The following is a 13,508-nucleotide window of genomic DNA, read 5'->3' as shown; positions in this document are numbered from 1 at the left end:
CCATGCTGCAACTCACATTTGAAAAGGAACAACTTCAGTGGTGGAAAAGCCTTCCTTTATCTGACAGCTATGAATACGGATTCCCCTCCCCCAAAATTTTGGAAATTAAAAGCAACATGCACAGCTGGACAAAGTATAGTGGTTTAACACTTTTTAGACAATCTTCACTATCTCATTTGTAGAATCTTATAAACTTAGGACTTGAAGATACCTCAGAGAAGTCACCTCTCCATCTTCCTAACATAAGGATGGATCAAAGAATCTTCAAATATCATTGCAGTTAAAAGCCTTTATTATTTTTCAAATCACTTTATCTCTTGCATTTGTAATTGGAAGAATTTTCTTCACAGTAAGAGATCTAGGTGAGTTGAATAAATTATTGTCAAATTACTTCTCTTAGGGCTTCATGAATACAAAAGAGTTCTCTTACTTATTTCAGCTCACTTCTCACCTTTCTCAATCTCAATCTCAATCAACTAAACACATAATTCTTTCAAGCCAATGCAGACTGCCCTCAAAATACCCTTTGGCAGGTTCTCTCAGCTTGACAGAACCAAACACCCTCTCTCCATCAGACACCCAGTCTAAACAACCACCTACAACGGTGATACTGTGCAAGGTGGTCTTTGTGGTTCGTAAGAAAAAAATATAGTCCACTTATTTATACCCTATTTTGCTTGTGTGCTGATTCAAAAGTCACATTAACATGAGTCGAAAATATTTGCACAGTTAGAATACAGCTACTGCTACTCTTTTACAACAGTTACGGTACAATAAAGGAGAAAATCATGTTAGTTCCATGTGATTCTTTTTCTGAAATCCATTTTGGTTACTTGTCTTTGCTAATTGTCTATTATATGCTACAGGTATCAGAGACAATTTGGTCCAGTGATTTCCAGAAGTAACCCTTTCACATGATAGTAGAAAAATAAAATAATATTTATCATCTGGAAAGTCACCCAAAAGAATTGTCAAAAACCTCAGATTCAGTTGCTCAAACACTTAAAATAAAACAAACAAACAAAAACAAAAACTAAAACAAACAAACAAACACAAACAAACACAAAAAAACCCACACCAACCCACACAGCTGATTCCTAGCGACTGGCATAATATCCGATGTCTAAAAGGTATTGAATCTGTTCATTTTGTTTGGCGCAATTTGTTGTCAGTTCAAGTATTTGTGTCATCTGTTCTTTGCTTTCCTTTCTATTCATTCAAAGTTCATCCTTTTCTTCATCTTTCTAATAATTTATAAAAACATATTTAATGCTTTTCAAATGTGTCAATTTAAAACAAACCGTGAGTAGATTTCCCTCATATGGTTGTCCCTTTCTTTCATATTGAGCTTTAGCAGCAAATACTTAGTTTCACTTTTCTGTTCTGTACAGAGCCTCTTCAAGTCACTGAATACAGGTTTTCATGCCACCATCCTGACTTTTACTATTATCCCTATTTTTTTTCCCTATGGAGACATATTGCCACATAAATTACTATTTTCTTCTAGAAACCTGCAGCCCTTCAACTCAATTATCAGGAGACTTCCTTTATTTACAAATGTCCAGCTACATTGAGACAAGCATAGCTAAAGTCAATACCACAACTACTTTTGGCTTTTTCCTTACCCTGAATTAGGAACAGCATTTTTTTAATCACACACTCAAGTTGCTTTTAGCCTCCCAATCCGCTCCTTCAAGTTAAAATACAAGTTAGTGTAGCTATTCATTCCTGAAGGAACCTCCAAACTTTATGATGTTTTCCATACACTGATATACTCTTGGAAGCTGTGCTTGCTTTGCTGTCCTTTACACATCACAAGACACTCCTTCCAATGGTTCTGCTAATCCATCATAAGATTTCATTTAGAAGCTTGTCCACTTTCTATTTAAAGGGATTGTGAAAGAAAACAGACTACAATCATGGAGGCGTTAACATAAAGGGATGCACAGGCAATCTCAATTTCACCTCTTCCTCATTTTTGAGAGAGAATTTTATGTTTAAACATTCTTTTAATACAACTTCCAATCAAACCAAAACTAAAATGTATCAAATTGATAAAAACATTCACTATCTAGAGGGAAATAGAACAGCAGTATAGGAATATCAGAAACCCAAGACTGGTTAACACCACAGTCCTTCAGCTAAAGGAAAAGGCAAAGAGAAGTGATACAACCAGTAGTTTACACAAGTATTTTCAAAAAGGTGGAAGTCTCTGAAACCAAGATTACTTATTCACCTGTCTCTGTAGGAAAGGATGATTCAAGGATGCAATTGAAGAACACAGCTTAACACTGATCCAAAGATCAGTTCCAAAAGGAAGTTTAGTAGCTGGGACATGACTGACATAATTAATATCCTGTTGCTACTTCTGTCAAACAGGATTTGTGCAACTCCTTCAGTTATCCTCCACAGATTTTTGAAAGTCTCGATTTCATGACATTTCTCAAAGCATATGGAACAAAGAACATAAAATTAACTGGTGTCAGCAGAGTAAAATTCCTGCCAGCTTCCCAGACAGCTCACAACCACCTCTATCAGTTCAATCCTGATAGACAAGTGGTGATAGACAGCACTCACTGTCTGTCATGGTTCCAGTTAAATCTCTAAGCAAAAATGCACATCCTTCTTTCTCCAAATTGGAGGCATCTTATTTGGCCACCTCTGGAACTGGTGTGGTTGTGTCTCGAATGCCACAGCTGAATTCGCACTTGTGTTGATTCCTGGTGAATCACATAAAGAAGAAGTAAGCAGGGCAGAAGCATATAAAAAAGATGCAACATATGAAAAGGAGGAGAGGGTAACAATTTAGGACTGAAAGAAATTTAGAGGTTGGCAACATGAGTATTTCAGAATCAGTCTCCTAAAAAGAGATAGTTTGGTTAATGTGCACCATTGAGCTGGATGTTATATCACATATATGCTTATTAACAGATACAAAATTATTTCACTGGTCTATGTGTCCCTGTCAGCTACCTCAAAAGGCAATAAACTATTCCTATAGCACATAGAGGAACAGCACCATCACATTCCCCAAAACCAAGAATCTTTTTTTCCAAATCTACCACAAACTAGGATCATACCCATGGACAGACAGACTAACAGACTTTAACCACAATCCCCCACAATGAAACAGTGCAAGGGTATTTTCCCCCCGCTTCATGAAAACTTACCTAGCTCTTGTAGGTATGTGCAAATTATCATTCTCAGTGCCTTTAGAAGGACTCTCACAATATCAGGTGTCTATTTCCAGTTCTAAGCTCACTGTCAGAACTCTTACAAAAGCTTTGCCCCTCCCTTGGAAAACTGGAGCACAGAGTTAAAGTTTAACAGAGCTTTGGGCAAACGAAACTGTGTATAGCGAAGTTATGGGGGTCACTACCAAGTACAACTGATGTACAAACAGATGAGAGCAACTAAGCCAGATAATGAGTGTTGCTTCAGGTACCCTATTGTACTTTGCAGTTGGAGTGGGCACAACATACATACACTGTTGCACTGGCTTTGTTGATTACTAGCAAAATATTAACGACATAATCCAATAAAGTTTGAATGTGTCCCCATGCTCCTGGCTTGTTATCTCCTATTAGAACTGAAATTATAACCTTATAAAGGTAAATTACACAAAGAAAATAAAATTGCAGTTCTTGAATATTTCACTTTTCGGTGTTTCAAGAAATGCAGCAGAAAACACGCAGTGTCTTAAACTGGCAATATCCTAAAAGAGTAAATTATGAGCTATCTTAGTCAAATACTTTACCTCTGAACCATCCTTAATATGGGCTTGAAAGTCTATTTTAGAGACTTTTCTTATTTTTGAGAAAGTAAGAAGAAGAAAAGTTGAGTTTATTAAACCCAAAGGAGATCCAGCACAAGACATGATATATTAAGGGCAGCGGTAAGAACTCAGTAAAAAACAGATGCAGGAAAAGCAAAAATACCAGTAGGGTAGAAATGTATCAGCAGAGCAGAAAGGGGAAAATGGGCAAACAGCTTCCTTTCACTTCTGCTGAAGGAAACCATTCCATTGCTACACCTTCTTTTACCATTAAAACAAGCTGTGATGGGCAATTAAGCTGGAATGTGGAAGCCTTTTCACCTGGAGTGGCAGAAACTAAACTAACCATGTCCAGTTCGGCACATGTGAGAATATGAAGAAACGATTTTTGGGGTGTCCTGTGCAGGGCCAGGAGTTGGTCTCGAAGATCCTGATGGGTGCCTTCCAACTCAGCATATTCTATGATGCTATGAAACTGAAAGATGGAACAGCAACTTCACAGATAGGAAGCACAGGTGTTCAAAACATCTGCACTTGAATTTTGTTAGAAACTTTCTATTTCTATGCACTCGAATTCCCTTCCCTTTGTTGAAACAATGCAAGAAAGGGGTGGCCTTCCAGGGCCAAACCTTCCTCAACACTGTAAACCCAAATCTTAATCTGGCTCACAGATCAAAGAGGAAGAAAACAAACTCATAAATAGTTAACAGTTAAACGTTAATCCCACTGGGGCTCCACTCTTCTATTTTATGTTGGTAAAGCTGCTGCACCCTAGGGAGACCTAAAAATATTTCTTCAGTAATTACCAACGATTGTCTTCCACTCCCAAAAATTTAAATGTACACAAACTCTGTTAGCACCAAAACACTGTCAGTAATATGATAAAGTCCTGGCAAAGTATTTACATTTCACTTATGAGCTACTGCCTGTCACCTCCTTCCTCATCCAAGTTACAAAATGTTTCACAAAAAACATCCTTTATGTTTTGAAGAAGATATGCAGGAGACAGACTTTTTCCAAGCACTCCCTCACCACACAGAGACAAACAGCAACCTTGTACCAGAACAGGAGGAGCTGGTAACAGGCTGTCACGACAGTGTTGTACAACACCACCATGTTGATGCATAAGCAAAGCTGTTGCTAGTCTGCTAATACAAGCTACTAGCCTGAGAAAGACCAGTACCAACTCTATTTTCAGTATTTCAGTTCTTACATTCACACATTTCTTATTGAAAAATACCTCAAATCCAGAATATGAAGTACTAAAACACTGGGTAGATAGTTCCGGTTTTCAAACTAAACTCCTTTACGGGGGGGGAAAAAAAAAAAAACAAACAAAAACCACCAACATATTTTAAACAGTTAAAGCATTGCTGGAACTGACTGCATGTTACTCTCTAATTAGAAACTTAACTTTAAATCCCAAAAAACTCTCAAACAGAAGAGAAACAACAGAAGAAAAACAAGAGAAACAAGGTAAAGTTTATCAATGGTGATATTTAAGAAAAAATAACCTGCTACACTCCATCTTGCTACTTAAGAAATCTAAAGAAATGACAGTTCCTACAATTTTTTGCTTCCTAATCAATTAGGTTATTCAATAAAGTCCTTGCAGATTATATCTCGTAATTCAGGCAAAATAATTTGGCCCAGACTCCCGAACACAAAAACCATCCAGACACCTGAATATCTCAATCCTGCACGAATTTTTCCTATCAAAGTTCTTCTGGTAAGTTTTAATTAGGGCCCAGAGGAGGAAAGACAGATAATTTTCTAGATGTTCTCAATTAAAGCTTGAAGAACATACATAACAAAACAGCTTCACAAAATATTCTGTCCATAAAAAAGTAATACCAGGATTTTAGTTCAAAGAATTGTTTTCCAGTTTTATCTATTTTTGGCTGAATAGCAGGTTTTCAATCTGTACTGAGAATGCAGAAGCAGATTAGTCTCCTCCTTCTCATTTCTAATAAAACATGTTAACATCTGGCAACCCAGTTCTAATGTTATTTTCTCAGACCAATCCAGACTTCAAGTTCTGAATGTCAGACATTTTGCACATTTCTCTCTTTTTAAGGGAAGAAAACAGCAGGCATGAATCTTTTAACGAGCTACTTACAAATAAGTTTCCACCATTAATCTTTTATTCTTTTGAGCACTTAAAAATTTCTCAGTTTAATAACAGAATATTGCTCCAAGGTATTCTAAAATATTTGACTGAAAGGTGAAAGCAACACAGTCCTCTTTTGAAGGGAAGAATATACTTGACTTAAGATTACTAAGAGACAAGATCAACCCGAAATCTTAACTACAGTATAATTAAAGATAAATCACAATAACTATACGCACACAAAGAAAACACTCTGTACAGTCTGAAAAGCTTTTTGCCAGATAATCAAGTTTTTTACAATGAACCTGTCATTCGAAAGCAAATTAAGTGGAATCCAGTACTACAGAATCAAATGGAACTGACAGCATGTCATCTGCTTTGTAAACGGAGCCTTTAAATGCACCAACGCCCAGCACAAGCCTCACACAGCAATAAAAAGTTAGCCACAGATAATTTTATCTTTTAAGGAAAAGAGTCCAGCACTATTTGAACTGCTTCAGTTAAAGAAATGAGCTTAAGAGGACAGTGAAGGCTCGCACAATGAGGGCAACCATATGTCTAGCAGGGAATTTCTCATCCTTACAAAAACCATTCCGAAGGTTGGTACTCAAGATAAAATGTTGTATTCTGATAAAAAAGCCTTTTGGAAGAAAAAAGGGTAAAATGTTGGAAGCTGCAAACAGTAACAGTATTTAATACTCATCAAATCCATATCCCTAAATATGATAGGGGGAGAATTTCTAACTTAGGAAATCTAAATCCATTCAGTTTCCTTGCCCCTTCTCATTATTGGCCACTAATTTGTAGACAAAAAGAAATAAATATATCTATGTGAACAAGTAGCACCAAATTCTATGAAGCATTTTATTCCAGCAGACTTTTAGAGGCAATATTTGCTATGCTCTAGTAAACTATTACCACAATTTATTGACATATATACAGATTTTCCTCTTGAGGCTGATTAAGCAGTACTTTTAATTAAGTTGAATAAAAAAAGATGACAAACAGCCTTGTATTTGTAATCACCCAAGGAGAAACAATTATTTTTTAATACTGTGTATGAAAGTATGAATAGCTAGTATACTCAATGAGATCATTAATTGCAAAAATTGCAATGTCTTGCAATTCCTGATTTACCACCATTAACTTCTGTCCTTTCTTCTTTAACACATTAATACTACTCCTAGAAAGGTAAATTATAAGGTCCCCTTCCTACCTCCCCTGCCACCCGTGACTGATACCCGTTTTTCATGCTAGTGATTGAGGTCACCTGAGAGAAAACCCAAACAAACAAACAAACAAAACTTCAAAGGCTTGCACAGATTCCAGAATACCTTTTTGAACAAAAGAAACAAACAAAAAAACCCCAAACAACTGCAAAGGCTCACACAGATTCCAGAATGCCCTCAACTATCAAAAACAGGCAGAAGACAGGTTACCTGACCTTAACTCTATCACAAAGGGCTGCTTACTGGGTCTTTTTATTTTGAAACATTTAATCTATTTATTTTAATTTGCTTTTAATACATGAAGTTGTTACAGGTTTCAGTGAATGGATAACATTATCTCTTCCTCCCTTCAAAAGACAAAAACTGAACCTCCAGATGACAGTTCTGTCACAATCATTCGCTACTTCAAAGTCATGCAAAATGCACAAAACTTTTGGCTCCAAGTACTAAGCAAAAGACTTTCATCATCCTCTTCCCCTCTGCCCTAGTGGAAATTTTAGCTTGTAATCTGCTTGAATGCTCATTTCTCAGCTGTAAACCAAAGATATGGAAGAGATATGATCATTTTACTGAACGCATTTATATTTGTTGCACACAACCATAATTATGGGTAAGCTCAACTGGAGTCATGCCTTCCCTCTTCCACATTAATAAGGGTAATTTAACCTCATAATCTCTGTGAGTAGTTGCCAGTATGGCCTATACCTGTACAATATTGAAAGGATAGTGAAGATCCTTCAGTCTGAAAGTCTTAGCTCAGTAGAATTTGAGTAAACAATTAAAGAAAGCGCTTGATCACTGAGTTTCGCGCATTGTTTGAGCTAAGCTGCTTTAGCTTATTAATGACAAACTCACAGAGCCTTCCAAGGGAGCAGCTTAACAAGACAACATTCCCTGGCTTTTGCAAATCTATTGTGTTCCATTTTTCCCTTCCCTTTCCCTAGACTAGCTAGGCCTAAACACAAGCACAAGACAGTATAAAACAGTTAGAAAAAATACTTGCACTCAACCCGAATAATTTTTTTTACAAGAAATATCTGCCTGCTTTTATTTTCCTGATTGAAATTGTACACATATTGATGAGATACCAATGTTCAAGGTTACAAGTTGAAAGCATTCATAGTTTTCTACATTTTAGCTGTAAAGTTGGTTTATTTGGAAGCATGAGCTGCTGATAACGCTCAGGGACACTGGTTTCAAGAAGCTTTTCTACTACTGCTTTCTCTCTCGGAAGTGAATTCTTCCAATTTAGGCCAAAAATTGTGCACTTGATGCACAGCAAAGTATTTCCCAAAATTCTATTTACACAGGCAGACACAAAAACAAGTAAATGAGACTCCTTAGGACCTAAAGCTGTAACTTTCATTTTATTTATCTCTACTGAATAAAGATCATAAATTTTAAACCTCATGTGATATTCAACTCACTTAAAAAGTACAGCCAAGATTAAATTAACTCTTGGTAAAATGACTATAAAATTTTGCATTTATCTTATTTTACTACAGCATGGCTATATGCCAAAGCTAATACACCGCATATCAGTACAGACTGATTACCGAAGGTTATGCAAAGGACAAAAGAAATGCTTTTTACTCTCTACTCATTCTAGTCTCAATTTTGGCACTTGCATTTTTCAGCCTAAAAAATTACTGAAATTCTTATCTTCAACAGTATTCCACCAATGGCAGCACTAAATACTTCATGCTGTTATTAACTACAAATAATTTCATCAGCTTTATATCCCAGAACTTGTTATATAGCTACCGAAATTGCTAATTTTCTTTTCTTTTTTAAATTTTTTATTTGAAACAATACAAACAGCATCCAGTACTGTGATGTTTGAGAGTAAAGAATACATGTGCAGCACCATTGGAGTTCCAATTGACTGAAAGTTTTCCTCATTTAAGGTTGGGTTTCTCGGGTTTTTTGGAACATACATCAAAAATAGTTTAAAACTTTTTCCTATACACATCTTTTAAATAAATTACTGCCAAATTATTAAATAAAAATGCTGCCATTATTGAACAAAGACTAAGCAATAAGTAAGTATTCTGAGAACAGCTGGAACACAACTCCCACTAACACCAGGAGGACAGGAAAAGAATAGAACCACGAAGTATAACTAAGAGTATATGCATTTTTTCTTGAGATTGCAGTGGCCTGTAAACATTTCCCCCATCCTCCACCCTACTGGCAGAAAATATTGGTGTGAATCTTGTGGGAAGCTTTCACATTGCTACTGGCTTGCATTTTGTGATAAAAAATTTTTTATGATCTCCAACTGCAACATGAATTCTGCATTGTCATCTCACACAATTATTTTACTGAATGGCTGTTTAGACACACATTTTGAAAAAATTTCTATTGGTGGAACAAGAATTTTCAAGTCACACTTTATTTTGATGTGTGCATGTAATTTGATGGTGGCCTACTACCAGCAGTTTTCAAGGGGATAACACAGAAGCACAGTGAAAAACTAACATCCTACACTCTTTACTAAATTTGTGTCATTAATTACATCAGCTCTGTATTCAATGAGATTTAAATACGTACATGTACAAATCTCACATGCCTAACTTTAGAAAATAAATGAGAAGTTATTTTGGTGATAAAATGCACACTGAAAACTGCTCCCATAAATGAGTTTAAACAGTTTTTGCAAATATGTCCAATCATAATTCAGGGTTTGTAATAACCTGGTATTAAAACTGAAAGGAGGTGAAAGGTAAAGTGTATTATTTAAAATGTCAGTATTATATATAAAGTCAGTCTTTCAAATTTACTATGGAAAAAGATGATATCTGCAGGTTGAGGAAAAGGCTTTAATTATTTAACACTTCATACAGTAATTATATACTTTCTGTACATTTTCAACTGAGCTTCCTCATCTCTATTTTTCACCTGCTCTTCTACTCATAATGCAAGTTTTCTGTTTCCAGCTGTTCTGAGAAAAACTATTTATTGTTTATGATTTCTTTAGCATTTGCTTTTAACGCTTCAGATTCCTGAAGATGCTACATCAAATCTTCTAAAGCAAATCCATTCTATTCACTTGTTCTACACTACTTAACACCTTTTTGGAATATTTCTGGGTGGTTTTTTTAGAAGACAGTTGCACAAGCTTGGGTTTTTTCTGGGAAAAGTCTTGAAAAGAAACGCTCTTCATTCAAGGCGCGGGGTTTGTTGGTTTTTTTAAGAAAAAATATGATTTGCCTAAAGTCACACAAAACAGGTTTAAATCAGTTCAGCAGTGGCAAATGAGCAACAACACTGGTCAGAAAACAAAATACACAATTTCATCAACACTGGCTTCTATCATTGTAGGAGAAAAAAGGGTTACAGAAAACTACCATTAAAGACTGTCCACACAGACAAAAATCACAATAAGTTTAATGATACACATAAAGGCTCAAAGTCACAAGTTTCACAAGTTACTACGAATCCACTGAGCTGCAGTAACTATTCAGGATGATGCTCAGAACCATTGGTAAGAAGAGGTGATTTATTACAGTTCCAAAACTTCCCTAGTAGGCTGACTTAGAACAGGTTGATCAGATAACTCTAGTAACTTAATCAGATAACTCTAGTAACTTAATCAGAGACGTTTCAGTGGATCTGTAAAAATAAAATGTAATTAACACAGGGCATCATACATTTTTGCATAAAATTGCATCTGTTTAAGAAGTAACTAAATTTAATGTACCAATATATCATTTTTATCAATAATATAAATAATAATGCCAGTCCATTGATAGACTTCTGGTATAGTCAGAGACTGCAATGAGTTGCACAAACATTTTAGTTAAACACTGGTTATTTAAAAACACTGTACTTAACCAGAAAAAGGACATCTTTTTGTGTCAGGTAACTTGCACATGAGAAGTTAGCACTAATTACAATAAATTAAATGATCCTGAACCAAAAAGCCACTTAAATTATATAAAAGTTTCCTTTGTTAAACTTTTTTCCCCGCTGAAGATATGTTAATTAATAGAAGAATTCAGAGCCTTGAAATCTTGTTCACTTGAGGGATATGTCTACTATTGAGAAACTTACTAATTTTACAGTTCACTTACTAAACTTTTATTTATCTTTCCTGTTTACAACACCTTTTCCAATTTGCTAAACTACATTACTAAATCAGTAGTTTACTAAACACAGGAAAAAGTAATTAGAGCATCATACAATTAGCAACATAGAGGAAAAAAAACTCTACAAATGCCCTTCAGTCTCTCATCAAAAGACAACAGAACACTGTGCAAGAAAATAGAAAGTGTCATCTTACAGCCGGTATTTCTAAAATGAAAGCAATTACAACAATAGACTCACCACAGCTGTAATTTCAGGAAGTGAGTACTACCTTCCACACATATCTTACTTTTAGGTAACATTTGTCATTCACGTACCTAAACAAACCCATGTAATTTGTAACCGTTTTTTCCCCTTTACAGAGAGAGCAACAGGAATTAGGGTGAGGCAAGCTGTGGAAGGTCGTTTACTAGGCCACAGACAGCAACACAGCACAAGTTTGCAGAGTCCCACAAAGTGCCTCCTTCACAGTTCACAGCCATCATTTTCCCAGTTTTAACACAGTTTTATAAAAGATTCTACTTAATAAATTATAGCCTCTGTTTTGCATTTGTGCTTGTGGAAGTCTGAACATTAGAAAAAGAGCATTGCAAAAATGCATTTGTCAGATAGAGCTAATAAAATCAAGGCAAATCGGACTACCTGCCTAAGCAACTGCTAAAAGAAGAACATTCTGTACAGTATGTTCAAGTTCTTGATCTCGTTTCATTTCAATAACTCTGAAAGACACACCATGGGCATTTTTCATACCTCTAAACTTCATGAGTAGAATTTTTACCCCATAAAGTTCAATGCTTGGACATTTTAACTCTTTTTAGCTATGCTAAATCCAGGTTATTAGGACAGTTAAATGAATTTCTTCCATTTTGCACATTCTTTCTGGGCTGTTCCATTACCAGTGACAAAAAAAATGTAAGTTATACTGGACCAAAACAATAAAACAGAAGAGCTAGCATCCGGATGGAAAACCGTAAATATTCAAGGAAAAGCAGAGCAGTTGCTGGTGAAATAAGACAGGGGCCACTGCCACAAAACCTGGTGATCTCTTCTCCTGCCCCAGTCATAATAAATCACCACCCACTCAGAGCGGCACACAGTGAAAGTGATCCATTCTCCCAGAGCAATTTCTGCAGCCCCTATTTAAACCTCCCCTTCGGAGCAGGTTTGAATGAATAATTCAGCTGGAAATACCTGTCAAGCAGCAGGATGGTTCATGCTACTGCACCTACAGCAACCCCATCCGACCGAGCAAAGGCAGACGCTACCCGTCCACAGGGCTAGCACCACACCGCAACCCCATTTTACGGAGGGAAAGAGAACCCGACCGGCAACACGCGGCTTGGAGCAGGATCTCCCTGTCCCAGGTCCCCGTGCCCAGGAATTACAGCGCCGTAACCCCCGGGACCCCGGGCACACGGAGCTGTCGGTCACGGTCTTCACGGTGCCACCGTGACCGTCACCCTGGCCGCCCACCCCGCACGGGGTGGCACACACTGCCACGGCGCCCGGCGGAGCTGGGGCCCCTCGCACCCCACCGAAGGGCAGAAAAATCCCTTCGTCCTCCCCTCGCCTTCCCGGGGAGCGGTGGCACCGCCGCCAGACCCCCCCGAGGCCCCACTCCCCACGCCCTCGCCCCGCCCGCCGCCGCCGGGGCCCGGCCTCACCTCTCGCAGGCCCCCGGGTCTCGCCTCCATCCCGGCGCCAGGCCGGCCCTTCTCCGCCTCCATCTGCCCTCCCTGGCCCCGCTACCCGGAGCTCGCCCCCCTCAACCTCTGCCCCGGCGGTTGCTCCGCCCGCACCGCGCTCTGCAACGCACCGCGCGCGCACGCACACGCCCGGCGGAACGGTTCCTCCTGGCCCCAGCATACCCCAGCCTGCCCCCACCGCCGCCCGGCCCCCGCCCGGTCCCGACGCTGCCCCGAGGACTCCGCCACAGACGCCTCACCTGCATCGACGCCATGATGGATCCTCCTCCCCCTTCTCCCCCCCCTCCCTCTGCGCCGCCGCCTGACCGGCCCCGCCCCGCGCGCTCATGGTCACGTGGCCGCGCCCACCCGTTGGGCGGCCGCGCGTGCGCGGGGCGAGGGCGGTGCGGGCGGGCCTGAGCAGGGAGAGGGGGGCGGGCGGGCGGTGTCCCTGAGGTCGCGGTTGCGATCCCGGTCTCGCCCTTGCCGGCTGCGGTGGAGGCGCCTCGCCGTCTCATTGCGCACGCCGGGAGGCTCCCCCCGGTGCTGCCCATCCCCTGGCTCGTCCTGCGGCCAGGGCGGGAGCTGCGCCCAGGGCTGTCCATCGTCGTCACCCGCGG

The 13,508-nt window shown here is 39.0% G+C and overlaps 1 protein-coding gene across 8 annotated transcripts in view; it reads right to left on the bottom strand.

Moving 5' to 3' along the window:
- Positions 1-13,257, bottom strand: part of UBE2W (ubiquitin conjugating enzyme E2 W) — a 44,079-nt gene extending 30,822 nt beyond the window's left edge. For 5 of the 8 annotated variants that reach the window (XR_004356021.1, XR_004356019.1, XR_004356018.1 and 2 more), the window contains exon 1: positions 12,868-12,967. Coding sequence is in view for 5 of the 8 variants with exons in the window: in XM_032682763.1 (XP_032538654.1) it covers positions 12,868-12,930 (63 nt within the window). In the remaining 3 variants the exon portion in view is untranslated. Of the gene's footprint in view, positions 1-12,867; positions 13,040-13,148 lie in introns of those variants that run through there. The other 3 variants (XM_032682793.1, XM_032682773.1, XM_032682783.1) reach the window with 3 other exon arrangements.
- Between the last annotated feature and the right edge of the window lie 251 nt (positions 13,258-13,508).

This window comes from Chiroxiphia lanceolata, chromosome 1, assembly GCF_009829145.1.
Source record: "Chiroxiphia lanceolata isolate bChiLan1 chromosome 1, bChiLan1.pri, whole genome shotgun sequence".
NCBI lineage: Eukaryota > Metazoa > Chordata > Aves > Passeriformes > Pipridae > Chiroxiphia > Chiroxiphia lanceolata.
The sequence above is the reverse complement of the archived record's forward strand: the minus strand, read 5'-3'. Positions and strand labels throughout refer to the sequence as shown.